General features: G+C 40.3%; 1 protein-coding gene across 1 annotated transcript; it reads left to right on the top strand.

Moving 5' to 3' along the window:
* Positions 1-517: 517 nt before the first annotated feature.
* LOC115416170 (transmembrane protein 65-like) lies at positions 518-20,556 on the top strand. Its single transcript, XM_030129894.1, has 7 exons — positions 518-1,061; positions 14,817-14,861; positions 16,128-16,195; positions 16,298-16,352; positions 17,499-17,541; positions 18,225-18,330; positions 19,096-20,556. Exons 1-7 carry the CDS (start codon positions 812-814, stop codon positions 19,219-19,221), a joined length of 693 nt encoding a protein of 230 aa, XP_029985754.1. The 5' UTR covers positions 518-811; the 3' UTR covers positions 19,222-20,556.
* Positions 20,557-27,839: the final 7,283 nt, after the last annotated feature.

Raw genomic sequence — 27,839 nt, 5'->3', positions numbered from 1 at the left:
TCTGACCAATACTAAACTTCCCACTTAGCTGCTTTTCCATGTTTGCAATGTTTGATTCGCGTATGTCGCGTAGTTCTTGACGTCTCATATCCCGCTCAGTGCACGCACGTTGATTTGCGTCACCGCTGATTGGCTTTTTGGACTGACCAATGAGGAGAGGGTCTGAGCTCACGGTCACAGACAGCAGGAGCAGGGTTTGTGTGCAGTGCAATGGCTCCGGGCAGCGGACAGTTTCATTTATAAGCAAAAGATAACCAGATATTTTCGTTATGCCCGAGCTACCCAGGGCCCTTCAGAGGTCGCGGGCCCCTGGGCAATTGCCCAGTTGCCCATATGGTTAATCCGGGCTTGCTAAAGAGGAATAAAATATTCATTAAGGTTTTCATAATTCATGCATGAAAGGGTTAAACAGGGTCTGGTCCTGGTCTCTGGGTCCTGGTCCGGGGGTCCTGGTTCGGCTCTGTGGGTCTGGGTCTGTGGGTCCTGGTCCAGGTCCAGGTCTTTCTCTTCCTCTCCTCAGACCAGTCTTTCCGGGTGCTTTTATTTTGAAGGGTCGGTGCTTTTATTTTGACAGGCTCTTCCGTCCTAACTTCACGCGTGTCTCCAAACTCCGTGGACCCGGACCTTCTTGAACCAGGACCTCCTTAAACCAGGACCTCCGTGGACCCAGTCATGCTCGGACCCGGTCCGCTGTTCTGAACCCGTCTTCGAACCGTGTCCTCGGCTGTGAGGAGGCACCGGTGGCCGGCGGAGGGGCGACCAGAGGCGGGCAGATCCTCAGCCGGGACTCGGTGTTCGAGTCTTCGGCGGAATGTGGACGCGGATCCTGGGCAGAGCGGTCCGACCGGCGGCGCTGAGGCCGGGCTCCGGACCGGCGGCACCGGCGGGGACCGGGCTGACGGCGGCCGTCCGCCGCATGGGGACCCACGGGCGGAAGGAGCCCCGGGAGCCGCTGAACTCCCCGAAGAGAGCCAAGGAGTTCATCTACCGCCTGCAGCCCGCGGAGAGGAGCTGTCTGCTGGGGGAGCTGCAGGGGTTCGAGTCCAGGGCCAGGGCACAAGGTGAGGGGGGGGCAAAGGTCAAAGGCCAGGGGCAGTTCAGGGACCGGCTGGAGAGTCGGAAAACTGGGCTTCATTAGACGAACAGGTGGATCCAGACCGGACTGGCCTGATCCGGTTCAGGAGTCCAGGAGGTTTATTTGTGGTGCGTTCAGGGTCGGAACAGGTGCTGGAAAACCTGGGATTTCTATGTTGTGTTTTTCAGGTTTGGAAAGTGCTTGAATTTGAGTTTCAGTGCTTGAATGTGCTTTAAACTGTGGTTTATTTATTCATTTCTTTTTCACATTAACTCAGTGGTTTCCAGCCTGTTTTGGCTCCTGACTCCATTTTAACATCACACATTTGTGGGGACCCCAGACATTCAAACGGAGACATTTTTGGCTAAAATTAATTTGTTTTTGATCATGTAATAGTTTGCTATAATATTTTGCAAATAAATGTAATTTTAGACAACATTTATGCTATATAATGTAAATTTTTATTAGTAAGTTTTAATTTTCTATCAATTACTAGAAATTTCAGGCGACCCCATTTGAATTCATTTGGAAACCAATGTTATTGACAGAGGTGAAACATTTATAAAAATAAACTTTTATGTCATTAAGGCAGTTCCAGGTGTTTCCAGGCAAGGTTATTATCGTTAACGAAAACTAACGAAATGACGAAAACTAGAATTGTAAGAACATTTTCGTTAACTGAAATAAATAAAAACTATAATTAAAAGAAAAAAAAACGATAACTAACTGAAACTGTATTGTGTGTTTACAAAACTAACTAAAACAGATAAAAATTATGGATAAAATTCCCTTCGTTTTCACCTTTTGTCAATGTCAGATTGATACAAAATCGATTTATTTCGCTCTAGCAATTTTAGCTGCTGGCCCCATATGATATTTAAGGGTCCGTCACTTGTGTTCACTTGTGGTTTCCAGTCGTCTTCTGGTCCCCACTCTACCTGGAAACATGGAGACTAAAGCAGCAGAGTCCTGTCTGGGATTGATTTGAATACGACGACAGAGAAGAAGAGAAAAGAGACAACTGAACTACAACTAAACTACAACTAAACTAAAACTAAACTAAAACTCAGCATTCATTCATTCATTTTCTGAACCCGCTTTATCCTCACTAGGGTCACGGGGGTCACTTGGAGCCTATCCCAGCTACATAGGGGCGAACTCAGCATTTAGAAAAAAATTAAAACTAATAAAAACTATCAAACCCGCTCGAAAAACAAATTAAAACGAACTGAATTAGAGAAAATAGGTCCAAACTAAATAAAATAAACTATAATGAAAAATCCGAAACTATTAGAACTTTGTTTCCAGGTGTTTTCCAGGTGTTTCCAGGTGTTTCCAGGTGGACTCCAGGTCCAGTTGGATCTGAGTCTGAAGAACACAAAGTAACTTCCCCTTTTTTGGATTAAACTTTGCGTTCTCCTTTAATTTCTAAACTTTTAGCTCTAATGAAACCTAATGTTAGATGTTTATACATAAAACAGTGGACATCACTGTGATAAAAATTGAAAATATTCTGAAAAATGAGTTTTTGTGTTCCTGTAGGTATGGATTTGACCTCAGTGATATGAAGACGCTGTGCAGGAAAAATGTCATGTGACCCTTAAAAGGGCTTGAGTTTGTCCTTGAAAACCCTGGGTGTAAATGTGGAGTTCTGAACTTTTTACACAAATGGAAATGTCCCTGATCCCAAAGGTCACATTTATTTATTCACCTTCACTAAACCGTAGTTTAGTTCATGAAATGTCTGGAAATTAGAAGACTGATTAGAAGTCTGAAGATTTTTATATTAAAAAACAGAACAGAACATATGTGAATTGTTCTCTGAATTTTTCTGCTCTGGAATTTCTCAAACTGAATAATCAGTCGTTAAAATAGTCATGGGACCCTGAACGCATCATACCTGTGTTCATGGTGGCAGTGTGTAGTTCAGGGGCAGTCATAAACATTTATGGTAAAGAATGTAAAGTACTGAATGGGTTCAAATGCACCTGAACGTCACATGGAAGCTGTTTGTCATTGTCAGCTGACCTCAGATACAGTTGAATATTTGAGTCAAATTCATATTAATATGAATCTAAAAACATCCTGTTCACCAGTAAAACTCCAACACGGACTGTTCCCCTTTTCCTGCCTCAAGTGTGTTAGTGTTTGTTATGAACAAAAATGAACAAAATATGGACAAAAATGAACAAAATACAGGGGTTTCAGTCACAGCCGGCTATTTGAACATGTGTTGCCGGCTCCTTTCCGCTCTGGAGCCCAGGTCAGGTCTTTTCTGCCGCCCGGTACAAGATTAGAAACCTCCCGCCCGATCATGAAAAAAAATAAATGTGTGTATGGATGGCAGGGCTTTCCTTGTGTCACCAGATGACTGTTACTAGTGCGCCCTGCTGGATCTATGGTATGGGTGCACCATCAGTGTAACACTGATGCTCATTTACTCTACTGTAGTCCACAGGTGTGAAACTCCGGTCCTGGAGGGCCGCTGTCCTGCATGTTTCAGATGTTTCCCTCTTCCAGAACACCTGGTTCAATTAATGACCAGCTCATCATCCAGTTCTGCAGAAGTCTGATAACGATGGAATGGCTTCCAGGTGTGATGGAAGAGGGAAACATCTAAAACATGCAGGATACCGGCCCTCCAGGACCGCAGTCTGACCCCCCTGCTGTAGTCTGACTAACATCCTGTGTGTGACAAGACTGACTGACTTCTAAGCCAATGAGGATGCTCAGTGGACATAGGAGAGAGAGTGAAGGGGCGGGACTATGAGTGAGGAAGAGGAGCGACGAGCACGTGGAAAAACCAGGAGAAGCTGGTGAAGTTTCTGTTCATACATAACTGAGTCCCATTAGAAGCTGTGCAGGTGCCACTGAACTGGTTTTTTGGGCACGAAACCATTGATGAGGACTGGAGAAGCAGAGGGAGGAGCAGGCACCAGGGCCAGGGGGAGGAGGACTGAGCTCCGCCCATTCGAACAAGGAAGGAGGAAGGCTCCTTCACCTCCTCTCTCTCTCTCTTCCCTCCGCTCTCCCTGAGTATTCTCTGCCATTTGACTTCATCCCAGACAGCACCGGGTTTACCGAACCCTGTAGACCTGAACCCACCGGGTTCACCGAACCCTGTAGACCTGAACTGAACTAGTCATCGTGCTGCTCAGTATTCCCCTTGTCAGATTTAAGATGGCAAAAAATCCACCACTGATCGCTCAGGTTTAAAATAAACTGAACAAATTGTGTGGCAGACTTTTCCAGCTCTGTGGACGTTGGGATATGAATGACAACCAGGGCCAGATTAACACTTCATTGTACCCTGGGCAACAATATTCAAGGGCCCCATCATCACAACCCCAGGATCCCTATAATCTGGCAAAATACAGAATAAATTCCAGGAATATATGTAAACATACCCCATACTTCAATATCTAACTATCATCAATTGCATTTTGATGCACAAATGTGTAAATGCTCGTAGAACTATAAGTGCACCACTACAGCCTCTTGTCAAGGCCACTCACTTGCATATGATGATATGAAAACAAAACACATCCTCATCATCAGTATAATCTAAAATTGATCCATTACATTAGAAAGAGAGGGAAGTGTCCTCCATTTTCACAAAAAATAAATAAACCATTTCCAAAGTATCCAGTATTTATTTAAGAACACTTTTTGCCAACACAAATGTATTGAATCGTCAGAAAAAGCCCACAGACAAAACACAAACATAATCTGATAGACTCAGATATGAATTTTAAACAGAAATCCCCTTGTCACCTCAGAATTCAACAAGAGAGTTAAAGTAAGTGCAATGTAAACATCTTGAAATCTGCTTTTTCTCAACAATAAACATATCTCAACATTTTCATGGAGCCACCACAAGGAAAAAATAAATATAATGCAGTATAATCTGCTAAAATAAACATTTTGGTCCCAGTTTAAGTTTTAAACAGAAAACACATCACAATTCAAGGCATGTCAAGGCAAGGGTTAAACATTTTAATACTAAATACTACATATACTAAATACTATAAACCAGTGCTGGCTGCTCGTCTTTCAGACAGGGGAAGCTCACTGTCGGCTTACATTAAAAAAAAAAAAAAAAAAAAAAAAAAGAAGAATTAAGAAAATGCTCAGTAACCTTATCGTACCAAGTAGGCGTCTTTTTCAGGGACTGGACCAGTGTCCTCTCAGTATCCATCAGACCTAGGCTGCTTAGATTGCCTTGGCCCAGTGTGTTGTGGGTGTCAGACTTCAGCCTTTTTAAACTACAGATGCTCCTTTCACTCCGACCTAGCCGACAGTTTGATTGATTTAACTATCTACAAAACGATATTAAACTCGAACAAAAAATGATTAAATTATGGAACTGAAACAAGAAAACGTGAAAATTATGTTAAATTGAAACAAGGAAGTACAATGAGTGTGTTTTATTTACAGTGCAAAAAAAATGAACGAGTAATTTCGTAGTACTTTCTCTCTTGATTTCCCAGCAGAATGTGTGACGGTATTAAACTGAACTGTGTCAGTGAAGGAGTAGATCTGAAAACAGCTGTCAGTCAAACGGGATTCAGCCTTTCGACCGATCCTCCAATCAGCACGTGGGATTCTGGCATAGCCCGTTCGAGCTCCGCCCACAGCTCCATTCACCCGCAGAGACACCCGGTGTCCGGGGGCGGGACAACATCGTGGCATTTATCCAATTACCGTCCAGTTTTGACGCAATGAAAAAAACTGTTCCATTCAGTCCCATTGAAGCCCACAGACGGACACAGTCTGTGGACACAGTCTGTGGACAAATGCACTGAGCAGAGATGGAGGAGAAAACACAGACACGGGAATGGAGGAGAAGTGAACAACATCGAGTCCGTTGATTTGTGATAAAGCTGATTTGAACGAACTCATCTTTGAGATGAACGTGTTCGAACACATTTGTAGTCAATAAAATGTCAACACAACCGAACATATTTAACCATTTAATTTTCATCATTTTAGGGGAAGCCGGGCTTCCACTGCAGTCTATGAGAAATCGCCACTGATATAAACATCTGGAAAACCGTCAATTTCTCTCAAAGAAATACTTATCTGACCAATACTAAACTTCCCACTTAGCTGCTTCTCCATGTTTGCAATGTTTTGATTCGCGTATGTCGCGTAGTTCTTGACGCCTCACATCCCGCTCAGTGCACGCACGTTGATTTGCGTCACCGCTGATTGGCTTTTTGGACTGACCAATGAGGAGAGGGTCTGAGCTCACGGTCACAGACAGCAGGAGCAGGGTTTCTGTGCAGTGCAATGGCTCCGGGCAGCGGACAGTTTCATTTATAAGCAAAAGATAACCAGATATTTTCGTTATGCCCGAGCTACCCAGGGCCCTTCAGAGGTCGCGGGCCCCTGGGCAATTGCCCAGTTGCCCATATGGTTAATCCGGGCTTGATGACAACAGTGTTGAAGTGAACTGTACCTGTTTGGACTGTCTGTCAGGAGAATGTGCTGTTCAGGTTTGGAGCTGGAGCTGCTGTCAGACCACAGGTTCTGTCACTGCTTAAACTGTTTATTCTGTTGTATGATAGAAGCAGTTTACAGGTTATTTGGCTGATTAACAGAAGGTTCTATCATTCTGAGTCATGAGGCCAATATTTGAAGTTTGGCGTTTCAGACCTCCACCAGTGGGAGTTTTGAAGGACAGGTAATAATGTGCAGGTTGACATGTGGACCTGAATGTCCTGTTTAGTGTTCAGGCACCAGGAGCCTCAGCTGAAGTCTGTTTTCTGTTCAACCTATGAAAGCCAATACTTTAATCTGCATTTCTCTGAAAAGTGAATTCCTGGGCTTGAAGCCTAAATAAATTCATTTCAGTGAACTCTCCTGGTCTGCTGGTGTGAGTGCAGGGCTGGGAGCTCACATATGGGTCCACATTCCCACAGTCATCCACCACACTGACCTGTCTGCACACTGATCTCAGCTGGGCTGGGTTTTCACACCTTCCATGTGCTTCATATATGTCTGCAGCTTCAAATACCGAAAGCAAAATATGGATTTTATAAATTATAACAGGTCTTTGTCAGATGGAAACTAATAGTTTCTATGTAAATAAATTTCCCAAAATCCATAATGAATGACGGTGGTTGGAAATAGAATCTGAAATATTCACATTTAAACAGAACAAAGCAGCTTCAGGAAACTTTATGACAAATGTTTACATGGACTGGCACAGATCCAAAGCCAGCTCGTATCCCTTATTAAACCTGTATGTGTGCAGGTGCAGTTCTCTGCACATTTGTCCATTTTCAGTTCCACAGACTTCTGTCGGATCTTCCAGGGCCCATGTGGTGATCGGATCTGCCGGTCTGAATGAATGAGACCATCAGATTTAGACCAGATCCAGGAGCATGTGTGTGTTTATCAAACGACTGTCATTTTAAAGGTGATCTGACCTTCGACAAATATAAAATGTACAAATATATATGAATAATAATATGAATACAAAGAATAATGGAAATGCAGATCAGCAGACGTAGTTTGGAGCAGGTCAGTGTGTTTTTAGTCTGTGCTGTTCTGAGCTCTGCACTCACATACAGGCACACAGCTGGGCTCACATGTACAACTGCTCACAAAATGAGGTCACATGAGGTCACATGAGGACTGGAAACAGTCATTTTGTTTGAATGTGGCATAGGGAGGCTTCACCCCCTGTGTACCCCCCACCAGGGCTTTGCCCCTGGACCCCCCAGACCCCTGCCATCTGGGAAGAGCCTCCTACTCTGAACAAATAACCATCTACTCTGAAAAGGATTGAAACCCCTGATCAGTGTGTTTTTTACTCCAGTAGTGTGTGTTTTTTAGTATCAGTGTGTTTTTTACTCCAGTCCATGGTCAGAGTACTTCCTCCTGTGGTTTTCTTCTGGTCCATGGGTGTGATGCGTTCATGTGCGTTGGTGCTTTTCCTTCCTCTTTCCAGTTCATGATAGTATTAGACTGGTCTGACCCACTGCAGATTAAACTGGTCTGAATGTGGAACCTGAACTAAAAGGACTGTTCATATGTTCAGTGTAATTTTTGCATTTCACAAATTCATCCCAGGGGCTGAACTGGACCCTCTGGTGGGCTGAACTGGACCCTCTGGTGGGCTGAACTGGACCCTCTGGTGGGCTGGATTTGGGCCCCAGGACGCATGTTTGACACCTGTGGTTTAGACAGTGATGCCACTTCCTCCTCCTCCTCCTCCTCCTCCCCCTCCTCCTTCTCCTCCTCCTCTGTATAACTTTCTCCTCTCTCTCTCTTTTTTCACTTGAACTCTTCTTCCTGATCAGCTGTCTGTTGTGCGTCTGTGCTTAAAGCTGTGACTTTCTGATCCATTCTCAGATCTGGGATCAGATTCAGTCTTTTCAGTTTATGAACGGGGCTCAGAGCTGCAGTGAACCCCCCGTGGTGCGTTCAAAGACCCAGTTTACTTCACTTTCTGAAGTTGAATCTGGACTTGTATCGGTCTCTTCTGAGTCACAGGTGTCGTGGACCAGAACCTGTTCTGGTCCTGGTCCCTCCTGTGATGTGACTCCCATGCTGCTTTGTGGATGGAGTTCTGTTGCTAAGCGATGCTGCACACTGACTGAGATGGAATTTGTTGCCTGGCAACCTGGACTTATTGAGCACTGTCAGAAAGCAGAAGGAAACTGAAACTCAAGCAACGGCACAGCTTCAGCTGTGGAGAAGGTCCTCTGAGGCTGAACCAAGGAGAGGGGGCGGAGCTTCAGCAGAGGTCAAGGTAGTAAAGCTAAAGCAGGAGAAGGGGGCGGAGCTTCAGCAGAGGTCAAGGTAGTAAAGCTAAAGCAGGAGAAGGGGGCGGAGCTTCAGCAGAGGTCAAGGCAGTAAAGCTAAAGCAGGAGAAGGGGGCGGGGCTTCAGCAGAGGTCAAGGCAGTAAAGCTAAAGTTAAACTAACGCTGGTATGTGTTTGTCCTCCGTCTGCAAATACACGCCGGCCTTTAACTCACTGTTGAAACAGGAAACAGGAGTGGGGTCGTCTGAGCTGCACGTGCTCTTCTTTGTCTTCCTCATCCCTGGAGTCCCAACACCGTTTCCGCCAAGCCTTGAACGCACCACTGGGCCTTGAACGCACCATTGGGCCCGTTCCCTCCCCAGCGCTCACATTCGTCCGTTAACCCTTCGACCTGATGCTGTGACTTTTATTCTAGTTCAGACTCATGTTACTGATGGTTTTCTCGTCTTTGCTTCTCAGACTCAGTCGTGTGTTTGTGTTTCATGGTATAGATGGGTTTCATGTGTCGTAAGCATACACTCAGTCTTTCAGGCAGAAGTTACGCCGAGTTCATAACGTGTTAAAGGACGGACCTGCTAAACTCCTGTGTGCCGTTTAGTCCTTCTCTTTCACCAGTATCAGTTCTGCATACAGACCGCTGGGTTCCACTGGGGGCAGCGCTGCTTCTGTTTACAGTTATTACCACTATTAGCCTAGCTTCTCGGTATAGTATAGGGCTGCACCCTGCGCTGACCTTAAGAGCTCTTTGCAGTAACAATGGGTGTTGCAAATGGGATTGTAATGAGCTAACACATTAGGTACTTGTTCATTTAGGGTCTTAGTCATCTTTACTTATTACCCAGGTGAGGTCACTGAGCACATTCTGTTAAAACATGATGATTTTTATTGCTCACTGTTTATGATGTCAAGTGTAATGTTCCACAGAAATATTGCACATTGAATCATTGGAGATTAACCAATTAACCTATCAGTGCATGTGGGGCCAGGAGCCACCACCACTAGTAGCCAGCTACCAGGCTAGGCCAGGAGCCAAGCTAACACAGGAGACATGGCAACTAAAAGGCTTGCAGAAGACATGGACGAAGTGAAGAAGTCTTTGAACTTTATGTCTGAGGAGCTAAGCAAGGTGGCAAAACAACAGACGTTCCTACTGGATTTAATTGAGGAAATGCGGAAACTGAAGGCGGTGATCAGGGAAAAAGACAAGAAAATAGACGAACTGGAAAGAAGAGTTGAAGATCTGGAGCAGAGCATAAGGATGGATGATCTAATGATAACAGGACTAAAGACAAACCATCGCACTTCTGCAAGCATCACAGCAGGTGACAAGGACGGTGAGGATGCATCAAACACTGAATTACACTGTCTGGAGGAACAAGTTATTAAGTTTTTAAACAGCAAAGACATTCCTTTACACCGTAAAGATATAGCTGTTTGTCACACCTTACCCCAAAAACAGAGCAAGAGGCCAAACATTATTATTCATTTGGTGAGTAGAAAACAGATGATTGAAGTGCTCAAGCATGCAAAAAAACTTAAGGGTACAGGGGTGTACATAAACGAAAATTTAACAAAGAGAAATGCTGCAATTGCAAGACAAGCAAGAATCTTGAAAAAGGAAAAAAAAATCCAAGACACGTGGGTAAGAAACTGTAAGGTAATGATAAGACTGAATGGAACTCCTGAACGGGCCAAAGTTATTGTTATTAGAGACATAACTGAGCTTGATCAATACAAATGAAGATGAAGAACAAAGTACAGAGGTGGACCAGTGGAGATATGTCCTATCTGATTTTGTTGTGATGGAGCTATGAGGTCAGTTAGTGTTGGGGACTGAAATATGAGAATGTGTGAATACACTGAATTTAAGTCTTTTGACTTTCAAGATCACAAACCCTATGTTTTAGAGAATGACACTGACCCAGAGACCCACTTCTACCACAGCATTAAAACAACATGTGAATATTATTCAGAAGACAAGTAGAAGTCTAAACTGAAGGGTTTTTCAGTGATTCACTTTAATAGCAGGAGTCTCTATAGTAATTTTGATAAAATTAAAGATTATTTGCAACAATTTCAGCATAAATTTAGTGTAATAGCAATTTCAGAGACTTGGCTGAGTGATGAGAAAGGGTTACATGATGAGTTAGAAGGATATGAGATGTTTTGGCAAAACAGAGCCAATAAAAGAGGAGGGGGCGTGGCCCTATTTGTATTAAATGATTTGAAATGTCAGATAAATGGTGATTTGACAACTGCTATAGACAATCTGATGGAATGTGTAACGGTTGAAATTAAGATGGAAAAACACAAAAACATATTTCTTAGTTGTATTTACAGGACACCAGGGTCATGCATAAAGAAATTCAATAAGGAGATTACTGATTTATATGAAAAATATTGTGATAAGGTGATTCTGGTTTGTGGTGACTTTAACATTGATCTACTGAAATGGAATGAACATGCAAAAACAGCAGAATTTGTAAATACTATGTTTAGTTTGAGTTTTCATCCTGTAATTACAAAACCAAGTAGAATCACATTGGAAAGCGCAACATTGATTGATAATATTTTTACAAATATTATTGATGGTGAAATAAGGAGTGGTCTATTTCTGACTGACATAAGTGATCATTTACCAGTTTTTGCAGAACTGGAAATGAACAACAGATTATCTTTACCCAACTATAAGCAAAAACCTTGTCTGGTTAGAACAAAGTCACCAGAAGCAATTATGGCCTTAAACGAGGAATTAATAAATTATGACTGGCATGACGTTTATGTAGATGATGTTAATGAATCATATAATGCTTTCTTAGACAGATTCCTGACATTGTACAACAGACACTGTCCTGTGAAAGAATATAGACAAGATTTTAAAAAGAATAAGAAACCATGGTTAACTAAGGGATTGGAAAGGGCTTGTAAGAAGAAAAACAGGCTTTATAGAGAATTTCTGAAGCACAGAACGAAAGAAAAAGAGAATAAATATAAAAGATACAAAAATAGATTAACAGCAATCATAAGAACACATAAAAAAGCCTATTATGATCAGTTGTTGGAAATACACAAAAATGATATTAAAGGCACTTGGAGAGTGTTAAATGATATGATTAAAAAAAGTAATAAAAAGGATTTTTCTACATGTTGTTAAAACTGGTGACACTGTGGTGGAAAATATGGAGGACATCATGAACATATTTAATGACTTTTTTGTTAATATCGGTCCAAATTTGGCAAAAGATATTACCCAGTGGGACAAGGATGATAAAACCTTTGATTTTGATATTGAAAACAATAATTCAATGTTTCTTGGTGGAGTTTGTGAAAGTGAAGTGTTGGAAGTGGTCAGGAAGTTTAAAAATAAAAAATCTACTGATAGAAATTCCATTGATATGTCACTCATAAAACAAGTGATAAACAGGATCCTTCAACCATTCACTCATGTATGCAACAAATCATTTCAAACAGGCACTTTTCCAGAAAATATGAAAATAGCTAAAGTGATTCCAGTTTATAAAAATGGTGATGAGCACATGGTGTCAAATTATAGACCGGTGTCACTGTTACCACAGTTTTCTAAAATTCTTGAAAAACTGTTTGTAAAGAGGTTAGATGACTACGTAGATAAATATAGGATATTAAATGATCACCAGTACGGATTTAGGAAAAAACGATCAACATCTTTAGCAGTAATGGAATTTACAGAAACTATAGCAACAGCGGTGGATCAGAAACAACATACTGTTGGTGTTTTTATTGATTTAAGGAAAGCATTTGATACAATTGATCACTCAATATTGCTCCGGAAATGTGAAATGTATGGTATAAGAGGTGTGGCACAAAACTGGTTAAAAAGTTATGTACAAAATAGGTCTCAGTACGTATCAATTGGAAATACAAATTCACAACTTAGAAAAGTAACATGTGGGGTCCCACAAGGTTCAGTTCTGGGACCCAAGTTATTTATACTTTATCTAAATGATATTTTTATGGCATCTAGTGAGTTAAAATTTACAATATTTGCAGATGATACTAATTTGCTTTATTCGGGAGCAAATATGAAACAAATATTAGAAACTGTGGAAAAGGAATTGATCAAGTTTAAAAAAATGGTTTGACGTAAATGAGTTGTCACTTAATGAAGATAAAACAAAATGTATGGTTTTTGGTGGTGCTAGGGGAAGTGATGATATAAAACTGAAAATTAATGAAATTGAAATTGAAAGGGTGTATGAAACAAAATTTTTGGGAGTGATTATTGACCATAAACTCTGTTGGAAACCACAAATACAATATATCAAACGCAAAATGTCCAAGGCTGTTGCGATTCTTTATAAAACTCGGGACTTGTTAAACAAAAATGTTTGCATATGTTGTACTGTTCACTTGTAATGCCATATATGTCAGACTGTGTGGAAATATGGGGCAATGTGTATAAAACTAATTTAGACCCGATAATTAAACTCCAAAAAAAAGCTATTAGAGTCATAAACAAAGCTGGTTATCTCCAATCAAGTAATCCACTTTTTGTAGAATCTGGTTTACAAAATTTTTGATATTGTATATTTAAAAACAATGGAATTTATGTTTCGCGTTAAAAGTAAAAACCTTCCTTTTTGTATTCAGAAAATTTTTAAGTTAAGAGAAGGACATTATAATTTAAGAGGGATGTTTGTGTTTGAAAAGTGTAAAGTAAGAACAAACGTTAAATATCACAGTGTTTCAGTTACTGGTGTCAAACTATGGAACGAACTGAAGGATGAAGTGAAACTGTGTAGCTCACTGTCGAGTTTCAAAAAGAATTTAATTTGTCAAATTCTGAAGGGCTATGAAAGTAATCTGATTACAAAATGACTTATAACACTGAATGTAGTATAATTTGTGTTTAAGTATTTATCTGCTGACACTTCAGGTGTGGACTCAGAGTAAGGATGTGAACAGGAGAAGCAGAAATAAGCCTCCGGCTTCAGCTTGTGCCTTTTTCAGTTACAAAATGTGTTAATTTTATGTTTGTTTGTTTTTTAAATATGTATGTGTTTTGTTGTTTTTTTTTAATATGTATGTGTTTTGTATTTTGTATTTAACTGAAATAAACATTCATTCATTCATTCATTCATTCATTCATAGTTAGCCTAGCTTCTCGGTATAGTTAGCCTAGTTTCTCAGTACAGTTAGCCTAGCTTCTCAGTATAGTTAGCCTGCGTGCCTGTAGCCTTAGCGGTGTGTAAAAACAGAACAGTCCTCATGTGGTCCGGTGCTGCAGACCCTTTAAACCTCCAGGAGGACTTCCCCTGGACCATCACCTACAGACACAGTGCTTGTGGATCTACCTGCTCCCTTTGAGTTTCCTCAGCTGGGTGAGGCAGATGGAAGTGGGCGGAGCTACAGCGGGCGACACCGCAGAGTTCATCTGGAGCCAGTGACAGCCCCCCCCCGTCTGTGCCGGTCTGCTTTAACTATGGGACAGCCTTCCACATGAGGTCCAGTCACATGATGAAGATGGGAGGGGCTTCTGGACACAGACAGTTCACGTTGACAGTGAACATCTGGGCGCGTTCACCAGTTCAGAGCCTGCAGGTGTACGGCTGGAGCTGGGAACACTGGTTTGACCTCCCAGTGTCGCACACATCGCTGTCGTTAGTGAACATGTGAACTCATGTATTCACACCATGTCTTCATCAAACTGAATCACATCCAAATGTTTCAGTTTCAGTCAGATGGAAAACAGCTGATGGTTTATTCATGGTTTCATTCAGAATATTTTCAGTTTTTCATCCTAAATCAGATCCAACTCACTGTTTTAAAGGTTTATTTCATAGAATACAGACAATAATGAACGTTTAGTTTAAAAGTGTACGTTCAGCAGAAACAGAACACAACACTCATGTTTGTCCTCCTCCTCCTCCTCCTCCTCCTCCTCCTCCTCCTCCTCCTCCTCTTCCTCCTCTTCTCCTCCTCCTCAGACACCCTGGACCCTTCTCCTCCGACCACCGCCCAGATCCGCTACAGTGAGTCTCCTGTTGTTGTTGTTGTCGTGATTAAATCTGTGTTTGTCGGATGGAACCAGTTTGTTGACAGATGTTCTGCACACACTGATCTGTCCATCAAACACCAGAGAACAGATGGAACCGACTGCACACTGATGTGCATCACATCCAGAAATCAAACTGACCCACACTTTAAATCAAACTGACCCACACTTTAAATCAAACTGACCCACACTTTAAATCAAACTGACCCACACTTTAAATCAAACTGACCCACACTTTATTAGAAAGGATTCAGTCTGTTCATATGTGAAACAGATGAATGTGAAACTAAAAACCCAAACCATGTTTATCTGAGGTTTTCTAAGTTTAAACTGGAACACATCTGCAGTTTTACTCATTTAGATGATTACTTTACACATTTTAAAAAATTATTTTATTAATTTCCTTGATGATTCTCTTCATTTTATTTATATTTTATTAATTTTTGTTCCTTTTGTTTTATTTTCCTCATTTTGTTCCTTAATTTGTCAAGTTTTTGAATCATTTCATTAATTTCTGCTAATTTTAATGATTATTTTCATCTTTTTTTATTATTTTATTCATTTCTTTGATGATTCTCTTCATTTTATTTATACTTCATTAATTTTTCTTCCTTTTGTGTTTTATTCTCCTCATTTTGTTCATTAATTTGTCAAGTTTTTGCTCATTTTCTTAGTTTTTTTCTAATTTTAATAATTATTTCCCAAAATTTATAATTATTTTATTAACTTTCTTGATTATTCTGTTCATTTTGTTGATTATTCATCTATGTTAAATTTAATGACCATTTTTACTATTTTTTTTAATTTTTTTTTTTTTACCTTTCTTGATTGTTCAGTTTTGCTCATTTTAATGATATATTTTCCCCTTTTTTTATTATTTTATTCATTTTCTTGATGATTCTCTTCATTTTAATTATTATTTTATTCATTTATGTTCCTTTTGTTCATTATTTTCCCCATGTTTAAATTATTTCAGAATTTTTTTGATTATTCATTTTGTTAATCATTTCATTCATTTTTGCTCATTTTAATGATTATTTTCTCCTTTTTTTTATTATTTTATTAATTTCCTTGATGATTCTCTTCATTTTGCTTATTATTTTATTCATTTTTGTTCCTTTTGTTCATTATTTTCCCCATTTTTAAATTAATTTCATGAACTTTTTTAATTATTTCATTCATTTTTGATGCTTCTTTCCTTTATTCTTCCTAAATCCATTCATTTCTGTCTTTGTCTTTCCAGTTTTATTCCACAACGCCGTCCCCTTCGTGGGCTTCGGTTTCCTTGACAACGCCATCATGATCGCAGCTGTGAGTCCGCCGTCCCGTCGTCCGTCTCCGTCCCGTCGTCCGTCTTCCTGTTCTCTGTGGGTTCTCAGGGTTCTCATGGTTGTTCTGGTTCTTTTTCTCCAGGGAACGCAGATCGAACTGTCCATCGGAGTCACTCTGGGAATCTCCACCATGGCCGGTAAGGTCAGAGGTCAACAGGTGACCTTTGGTTCTATTCTTATTCTCTGTAAAAACCGAACCTTCTGTTTGGAGGACGAACGTGTGTTTGTTCAGTTCAACACGAATCAAATACGACAAAATATGAAAATGAATTTATATAATGAAAATAGAAGAAGAGTTTATTAATGTTAAGAATCAAAACAGGACGGATGGATGAGGGGATGGATGGATGAGTGTATGACAGTATAAAAGCAGTAGACGAGTGCACACACACTGGTTCTGGTTCTGGTTTGTAGCACCAGACGACATAACGTCAACGAATGAATGAATGAGTGAATGAATGAAACGGCAAATCCAGATGAAAACCAACAAGCAGGAAGGAGTTTGACAGAAAGAGGAAAAACGGACACGAAGAGGACCAAGAAAATAAAAAAAGATAAAGAGAAACATCAAAGAAATGAGGAAAATAAGTTAAAAAATGAAGAAAATAAACAAAAAAATGAGGGAAATAATGAAGAAAATGATCAATTAAAATGAATAAAATAATTAAGGAAATGAAGTAAATAAAATAAAATGAACAAAATGAAGAAAATCATCAAAGAAATGAGGAACATTTAAGAAATGAGTAAAAAAAAGAAAATAATGGAGAAAATGAACAAGTAAAATGAATAAAATAATTAATATAATGAAGTACATAAAATGAACAAAATGAATAAAAAACATAAATGTATAAACACTTTTACCATATACATTTAAAACATCAGATAAACTGGACTTTGGTTTAAATGAATCTGATTAAAGTCTGATTTCATAGCATTATGTTTATTTTCATCATTTTAGTTCATTTTGTTGATTAATTGATTTATTTTGTTGATTATTTTATTTATTTTATTGTTTATTTTCTACATTTTATTGTTTATTTTCTTCATTTTGGTTCATTTTGTTTTTTGTTATTTTCTACATTTTATTGTTTATTTTGCTGATGATTTTCTTCATTTTGTTGTTTATTTTCTTCATTTTGTGGATTATTTTCCCTGTTTTTCTATCATTTCCTTGGTTCTCCTCCTTTTTCCTGCCTGTGGATGAAGGTCTGCTCGGTTTTCAGTTGGTCGGTCTGAACTTCCTTGACTTTCACAGACCTTTCTTCTTCTTTGTGTCTTCTCAGCTGCTGCTCTTGGAAACCTGGTGTCGGATTTAGCCGGACTCGGGTAAGAAGACACTGATGATGTTCATGATAAAACTGCATGAGCTTATCGGACCAGATCACACCCCGATCAAACCCACCGACTGGGATCGATCAGTTTTACAACCAAACACGACAAATATCCACCGTTTTTATCGACTCTGACGGAAAAGTCGCTTCATTTTTAGTCCGATGTATTTACGTTTCGAACCTCGGACGCTGTTTTCATCCAAACTGTAAACCTGATCAGTTTGTGATCAGCAGAGTTTATTCTTATTGATCAGGAGTCTATGTTTGATTGTATCGATAATGGGTTGCATATTTTATTTTTTCTTCAATTTTGTTCAGTTTGTGGCTCATTTTCTTCATCTTATTATTTTGTTGAGTAATTAATTTTTGTTAATTTTGTTGCTAATTTTATTCTTTTTTTTTTTTTTTGGTTGACATTTTAGTTGTTTTTTTCAAACTAAACCATTATTATTATTATTTTTTGCCCATTTCAAGGTTTTTTAGTATGTAGTAACTGTTTCTAATGGTTTTGGTTCATTTTATTTATTGTTTAACGTAACCCCAGTGTGTCCGTCCACTGTCATTCATGGGTTTTACTGCTGAATCACTGTTGTAGAAGATGACGGTGTTTCCACGGTAACCACAGATCCTCTGAGTGTAAACGTGTGTGTCGTCGTTATTGTGTATTTTTGTTGGTAGTCTGGCCGGTTACGTGGAGGTGTTGGCGTCCAAACTGGGGATGCAGGTTCCAGATCTGACGCCCAAACAGGTGGACATGTGGCAGACCAGAGTCTCCGCCCACATGGTGAGGAACTGCAAGCTCCGCCCACCACCGCTGTCACTCACTGAGTCCAATGGAGGCACACTTTCCTTTAGTTAATAGGGTTATGGTTAAAGATCCGAGTCCAGACCTGTGGAGAACCGCCCCCTTTAATGGTGAAACAGGTGGAGGTGTTGGAGGCGTGGCCTAACAGGGTCCGAATAACTCCAACGGTGGTAATGAAGAAAGAATTATAGAATCTACAGACGGAACAGTGTACAAGGACGTCACCATGGAAACGAGTGGGTGGAGTTAGAGAAGAGTGAGGGATGAAACTCCACCCACTACCACTCACAGTGGTGTAGTAAACCAATCAGTCAAATTTTATGTCTATAACGCCAAATCATAACAAAAGTTCTCTGATGACACTTTACATATGGAGTTGGTCCAAACCAGACTGAAGCCAATTTACAGAAACCAACAGAATCCTCCAGAACCACGCCCACATTCGCTAACACTGTCATAATAAACTCCACCCACATCCACTGTCGGTGTCATAATAAACCACACCCATAATCGGTGATAGCATCATAGTAAACCCCACCCACAACTGCTAACAGTGTCATAATAAACCCCGCCCACCTCCTCTGAAAATGCGGTTCTTTTCATTCACACTCCACTCTGTTTTCTGTCGTTTCTTTTCTTTGATTGTTTGTCGTTCCGTTCTAAATCTTTCGTCCAAACAGGCTGACGGTCGGAACTCTTTAAGTTTTTTGTTGTTGTAAAGTGGGTGTGGTTTTGTTTTCACAGGGTAAAGCCATCGGCGTGTCCATCGGCTGCATCCTGGGAATGTTCCCGCTGTTTTTCCTGAGCGACGACGACGACAAAGACGAGAAGGAAGAACGAAGCAGCAGCGAAACTACGACACAGTCCTAACGAAGCACGGACGAACAACCAAGACCCACCCCCTTCAAGACCTGGACTCACCAAAGACCCACCCCCTTCAAGACCTGGACTCACCAAAGACCCACCCCCTTCAAGACCTGGACTCACCAAAGACCCACCCCCTTCAAGACCCGGACCCACCAAACTCAGACCTCTTTAGTTGGACCCAGAACACTACTGGGGGAAAACCTGGTCAAACTGAGCAGAACCAAACCCAGAGTAGACGGACTTCCAGGATCCGCCGTCTGCCCCCCTCAGCTTTAGGTCTGAGGTGTCGAACATGCGACCTGTGGGTCAGAACTGGCCCAGCACAAGGTCCACCTCTGGACCATGGGACAGTTCAGTTTAGTCCTGGTTCCACGTTCAGACCAGTACGACAGAAAAACCTCTGAAGAATTCAGCTGGAAAGTTTGTTCTTGGTTGAATGTGAAAAAGATACAATTACATTAAAAAAATCTATTTCTAAACTATCCTTTCACAATAAAATGTGAATAACTTGAACAAATATGACACTAGGACTCATCTGGTTTGGTTTGGAACCCCAACACTAACAGAACCACAGAACTGGACTGGTTTAGGAGGACATAGGTCCCATCCCCCTCCTCCTTCAGAAGACAAGGAAGGAGACCTGGACCTGGTCCTGGTGGACTAGGAAGGAGACCTGGACCTGGTACAGTGGGACCTGGTCCTGGTGGACTAGGAAGGATCCATTCTAATATAAACTCTTCTGTATCTAATTAAGTCGGTAGCTAACGTGCTAACCGTTTTTCCGTCTCTATTATTTCTCCCTATAAACACTACTGTTCGTATAAATGCTGTTCGTATAAATGCTGTTCGTATAAATGCTGTCGGTCTGCTTTGCCTGAACACACAGTTAAACACATCTGTTGTTTTGCTTCAGGACGTTTTTCCAACATCGATGACTCGTCAACATGTGTGAGTTAGTGTCTGAGTGAACCAGGATGAGAACAGCTGTTCAGTATCAGTGCGCAGTAACACACCACATGTCACCGCCGCTAACGGCGTTCCAATGTTTCAGATAGTAATTAATTAGATTACCTGTTACTGGAAAACAATAACGGCGTTAGTAACTCCGTTATTTTTAATGCCGTTATTCCCAACACTGCCTGTCAGTACGATAAATATTATATCCAACTACGTTCATGTCTTCATTTGTAATAGATTTATTCAACCACGTTTCAGAAATGATGAGAATATCTGCATCTGCTGATTTGACCCAAAGCCTGACCACGCCCACCTTGGATAAAAAACTGCACCAAGGTTCGAATAGTTTTGGATTTTTCATTCTAGTTTAGTTTGATTTAGTTTGGACTTTTTTTTTCTCTAATTCAGTTTGTTTTAATTAGTTTTTTGAGCAAGTTTGATAGTTTTTATTAGTTTTCTTTTTTTTTTCTAAATGCTTAGTTTTAGTTTTAGTTTAGTTGTAGTTCAGTGGTCTCTTTTCTCTTCTTCTCTGTGCTCCTATTCAAATCAATCCCAGACAGGACTCTGCTGCTTTAGTCTCCATGTTTCCAGGTAGAGTGGGGACCAGAAGACGACTGGAAACCACAAGTGAACACAAGTGACGGAGCATTAAATATCAAATTGCTTGAGTGAAATAAATCGCTTTCATATCAATCGGACATTGACAAAGATGAACCCAAAGGGAATTTTATCCTTAATTTTTATCCGTTTTAGTTTTGTAAACACACAATACAGTTTCAGTTTGTTATGTTTTTTTTTTTCTTTTAATTTTAGTTTTTATTTCATTTAACGAAAATGTTTTTACAATTCTAGTTTTGGTCACTTTGTTAGTTTTACTTAACGATAATAACCTTGTTCTCAGGTTCCAAACAGCCAGTAGACATAATAAAGTTGTGTGAAATGCCATCATTCACCGCTTTCAGCACTCAGCAGCAACAACAGAGATGGATGTGAATAAACAGAGCAGACCTCAGAGTGGGGAAGGACAGACTAGGGATGTAATGATAGGAAAATTTCATATCGTCGTTAATATTATTGCGTTATTGTTGAAATTGTGCTCAAAATGTTCAAAAAGTACTTAAACACACACTGAAATAATTTAACCAAGTTATATTTAAAAATAAATATAATAATAGTTCCAATGTCCCTTCTGCTGCAGAAACATTCAAATATTAACAGATCTTTACATAGGATTTTCTCCGGAAAAGTGCGGTAATCAAACACAGTTATCATGAGAATTAGAATTTAAAGGCTAATACTAACCGTCTGTGATTTTACCGCTGTTCATGGTTCTACTGGTAATGGTTCCATCCCTAGTCCAGACGTAGCAGGTTCAGGCTCCAGGGTGAATGAGAAGAACATGAAACAGCACAATGTTGGAAGAAACGTGTGTTTGTTCATTTGTTCCTGTTATTCACATTCTCATCATGTCCCTTTACTTTTTTTTTTTTTTTCTCACTTAAACAAATCCAAACATTAGTATTTGTCATATTTATGGGTCATTGTGTTCTAATTGCTCTGGTTCTGACCCGGTTCAGATGGTTCTGGTCTAAATGTGGAACCTGGACTCAAATGTCTGTTTTTAGTCTCTGCATGAAGAACCTCCACAGTCTGATGAGTGTTTCCTCCTCAGATGGTTTTGTCTGTAGGACTGTGCATGGATGAGGCGTTCAGGGACACATGGAAACTGGAGTTCTGACGCTGCTGTTCGTTTGTTCGTTTGTTTGTTTGTTCCTCCTCTCATACTTGACTTCCATCCAAACTTCTAATGAGTCTTGAGCTCCAGATGGTTTGGATTTCAGAGGGTTTCCCCGTCCAACTGGACCGCATCGCTGTTTTTTTTTTTTTTGTTTGTTTTTTTGAGGCGTTGATGCTTTAATGTTTGTGTTTATTTGTGGATAATCCTCCTGAACGTTCGCCAGAATCCACAAATAGAACTGTCATTGAAGTGTGAGAGCAGAAGGTGAGGAAACACTGGAGCTGCGTCTGCTTTTAATGAAGGTTTGGACTCAGACGCTCCAGGAAGAGTTTGGATCTGCGTTAGAAGAAGAAGAGGAAGCAGCGAAACGACACAATGTGGAGAATGAAGACTACATGCATTAATAATAGATGGTGTGTGTGTGTGTGTGTGTGTGTGTGTGTGTGTTTAAGGTCAGGTTTGTGCTGGTGTTTGAACTGGATTCTTTCAGTGTTTTTGATCCAATAAAGTGTGTTTGGTGTTGAGCTGTGCTGCCCCCGTGTGGACACTGTGAGTACTGACTGCATCTGCAGCAGACAGCCTCAGCTCTGTTCAGAGGAAAACAAACTACAGTTGAACACAGGTTTACATCAGAACAGAAGAGAGTGAAGCACAAAAACCACAGGTGAAGTTCTCAGCAGGTGGAGTATTCAACTGACATGGCCTTAGGGACTGTCAACAAATGAACACTGACCTTAGGGACTGTCAACAAATGAACACTGACCTTAGGGACTGTCAACAAATGAACACTGACCTTAGGGACTGTCAACAAATGAACACTGACCTTAGGGACTGTCAACAAATGAACACTGACCTTAGGGACTGTCAACAAATGAACACTGACCTTAGGGACTGTCAATAAATGAACACTGGACAAAACTGGACTCATTTAAATGACACAGAACCAGTAAACTGTCAAAGCTGAATGGTAGTTTTACAATATTTACATAACTGTCCAGTTTATATTGATATTTTTTATGAATATTATTATTATTATTTTTATTTTTTTTTACAAAAATGTAAATTTTTCTTCAATAACTTCTCAGTCACATGACTCAGTGACTCCAAACCGATCTTTGAAGTTGCTCTTTAGTGTATTTTTGCATATCTTTAGTATACTTTAGTATATTTTTACTCATTTTTAGTATACTTTAGTGTATTTTTGCATGTTTTTATATATTTTATTGTATTTTGCATATGTTTTGAATACTTTACTGTATTTTTGCTTATTTTTAGTATACTTTAGTATGTTTTTAATGTGTTTTTGCCTATTTTTAGTATACTTTAGTATGTTTTTAGTGTATTTGTGCATATGTTTTGTATACTTTACTGTATTTTTTTGATATTTTTAGTATACTTTAGTATATTTTGTGTATTTTTTGCATATTTTTAGTATACTTCACTATATTTTAGTGTATTTTTGCCTATTTTTAGGATACTTCAGTATGTTTTTAGTGTATTTGTGCATATGTTTTGAATACTTTACTGTATTTTTGCTTATTTTTAGTATACTTTAGTATGTTTTTAATGTGTTTTTGCCTATTTTTAGTATACTTTAGTATGTTTTTAGTGTATTTGTGCATATGTTTTGTATACTTTACTGTATTTTTTGGATATTTTTAGTATACTTTAGTATATTTTGTGTATTTTTGCCTATTTTTAGTATACTTCAGTATGTTTTTAGTGTATTTATGCATATGTTTTGAATACTTTACTGTATTTTTGCTTATTTTTAGTATATTTAGTATATCTGTAGTGTATTTTTTGTCTATGTTTTGCATACTTTGGTGTATTTTTTTCCTATATTTGTTGCATATGTTAGTGTATTTCTAGTGTAATGGTGTGATTAGTCCTTATTTGTAGTTTCTTCTGTTCTTATTTGACTGGTTCTGATCCACTTTAGCTCATACTGGTCTAAATGTGGAACCTGAACCAACAGGAGTCTAAAACAGTGAATGTCAAACATACACATGTGCATTAAAGTGGAACCTTAGAGCCGAAGTGTTCCACCATTTTCCAGATCAGGTCTGAGTTGACAGTGCGGTAATCAAACATGGTTATCGTTGTCATTAGAAGTGAATGGGTCGTTCTAACGGTGGTGAATTTGACTGTGGTGTGTGGTCCTGGTGGTCCTGGTGGTCCTGGTGGTCCTGGTTCCATCCCTAGTTCCAGTTGGACTGTCCTGTCACACTCATTTCCTGCTGATAGTTTTAGTTTTTCATCATATTCACTCAGTATTTATGTGTTTGTAGTCGTTTCCATTTCAGATCTGCGTCTGTGTCCCATAACCCTTCAGGACAGGACGGTCCCAGAAAACCTGCCACTGGTTCGTCTGCTGACGCCCACAGTTTGTCCAGACATGAGCTGCAGTTGAACTTCCACTGCGTCCACTAGATGTCACTGTGGATTCAACTCTGAAAAAGAATCCATGGACTTTTTCCGGCTGTAAATTAATCTGACAGTTTTTTGTCTTTTTTTCATTATGAGTCTGGACACGCCTGAGTGTAAATGAACACGTCACAAACACACAAAAGGGAAGGAAGGATCTGCTGCACGTCTGCTATTAATGTTTGTTCAGTTTATCGATTATTTTATTCTTTTTTCTTTTTCTTTGCATATTTTTTTCATGTTATTTATGATTTTTATTTGCTTATTTTGTTGATTTTCTTACATTTAATTTTTTATTTTATTATTTTTCTTCAATTTTGTTCGGTTTGTGGCCTATTTTGTTCATGTTACTTATTATTTTGTTGGTTTATTATTCATTTTGTTCATTTTATTGATTATTTCATTCTTTTTTTTTTTGTCCGTGGAACTGCTTTATGGAGTTAAACAGGTGTCAAAAACCAGCTGGACTGATTTAAAAAAAAAAAACAAAAAAAAACAGCCGAAAACTAAAACTACTGGGACCAAATTCAAATACTTGCCTCTAATTATATATATGAAATATATATATATATATATAATTTTTTTTTTTTTTTTTTGCATATTTTTTCCACGTTATTTATGATTTTTATTTGCTTATTTTTTTTTTTTTTTCTTACATTTTATTTTTGATTTTATTATTTTTCTTCATATTTGTTCAGTTGAAGCACACAGGAGCCAGTGCACACACCTGAGCACTGGGGTCATATGTTCTGGTTCTGGGGTCATATGTTCTGGTTCTGGGGTCATATGTTCTGGTTCTGGGGTCATATGTTCTGGTTCTAGGGTCATATGTTCTGGTTCTGGGGTCATATGTTCTGGTTCTGGGGTCGTATGTTCTGGTTCTGGGGTCGTATGTTCTGGTTCTGGGGTCATATGTTCTGGTTCTGGGGTCATATGTTCTGGTTCTGGGGTCGTATGTTCTGGTTCTAGGGTCATATGTTCTGGTTCTGGGGTCATATGTTCTGGTTCTGGGGTCATATGTTCTGGTTCTAGGGTCATATGTTCTGGTTCTAGGGTCATATGTTCTGGTTCTGGGGTCATATGTTCTGGTTCTAGGGTCATATGTTCTGGTTCTGGGGTCATATGTTCTGGTTCTAGGGTCCTATGTTCTGGTTCTAGGGTCATATGTTCTGGTTCTGGGGTCATATGTTCTGGTTCTAGGGTCATATGTTCTGGTTCTGGGGTCATATGTTCTGGTTCTAGGGTCATATGTTCTGGTTCTGGGGTCATATGTTCTGGTTCTGGGGTCGTATGTTCTGGTTCTGGGGTCGTATGTTCTGGTTCTAGGGTCATATGTTCTGGTTCTGGGGTCATATGTTCTGGTTCTGGGGTCGTATGTTCTGGTTCTAGGGTCATATGTTCTGGTTCTGGGGTCATATGTTCTGGTTCTGGGGTCATATGTTCTGGTTCTAGGGTCATATGTTCTGGTTCTAGGGTCATATGTTCTGGTTCTGGGGTCATATGTTCTGGTTCTAGGGTCATATGTTCTGGTTCTGGGGTCATATGTTCTGGTTCTAGGGTCCTATGTTCTGGTTCTAGGGTCATATGTTCTGGTTCTGGGGTCATATGTTCTGGTTCTAGGGTCGTATGTTCTGGTTCTGGGGTCGTATGTTCTGGTTCTGGGGTCGTATGTTCTGGTTCTGGGGTCGTATGTTCTGGTTCTAGGGTCGTATGTTCTGGTTCTGGGGTCGTATGTTCTGGTTCTGGGGTCGTATGTTCTGGTTCTAGGGTCATATGTTCTGGTTCTGGGGTCGTATGTTCTGGTTCTGGGGTCGTATGTTCTGGTTCTAGGGTCATATGTTCTGGTTCTGGGGTCATATGTTCTGGTTCTGGGGTCGTATGTTCTGGTTCTAGGGTCATATGTTCTGGTTCTGGGGTCGTATGTTCTGGTTCTAGGGTCGTATGTTCTGGTTCTGGGGTCGTATGTTCTGGTTCTGGGGTCGTATGTTCTGGTTCTGGGGTCGTATGTTCTGGTTCTGGGGTCGTATGTTCTGGTTCTGGGGTCGTATGTTCTGGTTCTGGGGTCGTATGTTCTGGTTCTGGGGTCATATGTTCTGGTTCTGGGGTCATATGTTCTGGTTCTGGGGTCGTATGTTCTGGTTCTGGGGTCATATGTTCTGGTTCTGGGGTCGTATGTTCTGGTTCTGGGGTCGTATGTTCTGGTTCTGGGGTCATATGTTCTGGTTCTGGGGTCATATGTTCTGGTTCTAGGGTCATATGTTCTGGTTCTGGGGTCATATGTTCTGGTTCTGGGGTCATATGTTCTGGTTCTGGGGTCATATGTTCTGGTTCTGGGGTCATATGTTCTGGTTCTGGGGTCGTATGTTCTGGTTCTGGGGTCATATGTTCTGGTTCTAGGGTCATATGTTCTGGTTCTGGGGTCGTATGTTCTGGTTCTAGGGTCATATGTTCTGGTTCTAGGGTCATATGTTCTGGTTCTGGGGTCGTATGTTCTGGTTCTAGGGTCATATGTTCTGGTTCTAGGGTCATATGTTCTGGTTCTGGGGTTGTATGTTCTGGTTCTGGGGTCATATGTTCTGGTTCTAGGGTCATATGTTCTGGTTCTGGGGTTGTATGTTCTGGTTCTGGGGTCATATGTTCTGGTTCTGGGGTTGTGTGTTCTGGTTCTGGGGTCATATGTTCTGGTTCTAGGGTCATATGTTCTGGTTCTGGGGTTGTATGTTCTGGTTCTGGGGTCATATGTTCTGGTTCTGGGGTTGTGTGTTCTGGTTCTGGGGTCATATGTTCTGGTTCTGGGGTCATATGTTCTGGTTCTGGGGTCATATGTTCTGGTTCTGGGGTTGTATGTTCTGGTTCTGGGGTCATATGTTCTGGTTCTGGGGTTGTATGTTCTGGTTCTGGGGTCATATGTTCTGGTTCTGGGGTCATATGTTCTGGTTCTGGGGTCATATGTTCTGGTTCTGGGGTCATATGTCCTGGTTCTGGGGTTGTATGTTCTGGTTCTGGGGTCGTATGTTCTGGTTCTGGGGTTGTGTGTTCTGGTTCTGGGGTTGTATGTTCTGGTTCTGGGGTCATATGTTCTGGTTCTGGGGTCATATGTTCTGGTTCTGGGGTCATATGTCCTGGTTCTGGGGTTGTATGTTCTGGTTCTGGGGTCATATGTTCTGGTTCTGGGGTCATATGTTCTGGTTCTGGGGTTGTATGTTCTGGTTCTGGGGTCATATGTTCTGGTTCTAGGGTCATATGTTCTGGTTCTAGGGTCATATGTCCTGGTTCTGGGGTCATATGTTCTGGTTCTGGGGTCCTATGTTCTGGTTCTGGGGTCATATGTTCTGGTTCTGGGGTCATATGTCCTGGTTCTGGGGTCATATGTCCTGGTTCTGGGGTCATATGTTCTGGTTCTGGGGTCATATGTTCTGGTTCTGGGGTCGTATGTTCTGGTTCTGGGGTCATATGTTCTGGTTCTGGGGTCATATGTTCTGGTTCTGGGGTTGTATGT

The sequence above is a fragment of the Sphaeramia orbicularis genome, unplaced genomic scaffold (assembly GCF_902148855.1).
Source record: "Sphaeramia orbicularis unplaced genomic scaffold, fSphaOr1.1, whole genome shotgun sequence".
Lineage (NCBI taxonomy): Eukaryota > Metazoa > Chordata > Actinopteri > Kurtiformes > Apogonidae > Sphaeramia > Sphaeramia orbicularis.
The sequence above is the reverse complement of the archived record's forward strand: the minus strand, read 5'-3'. Positions and strand labels throughout refer to the sequence as shown.

Coding starts and splice junctions, on each gene's coding strand:
- LOC115416170 (XM_030129894.1), top strand. CDS start 812: ATGTGGACGCGGATCCTGGGCAGAGCGGTCCGACCGGCGGCGCTGAGG. Junction 14,862..16,127: donor CACCGCCCAGATCCGCTACA/GTGAGTCTCCTG, acceptor TTGTCTTTCCAG/TTTTATTCCACAACGCCGTC. Junction 17,542..18,224: donor TCGGATTTAGCCGGACTCGG/GTAAGAAGACAC, acceptor TTTTGTTGGTAG/TCTGGCCGGTTACGTGGAGG.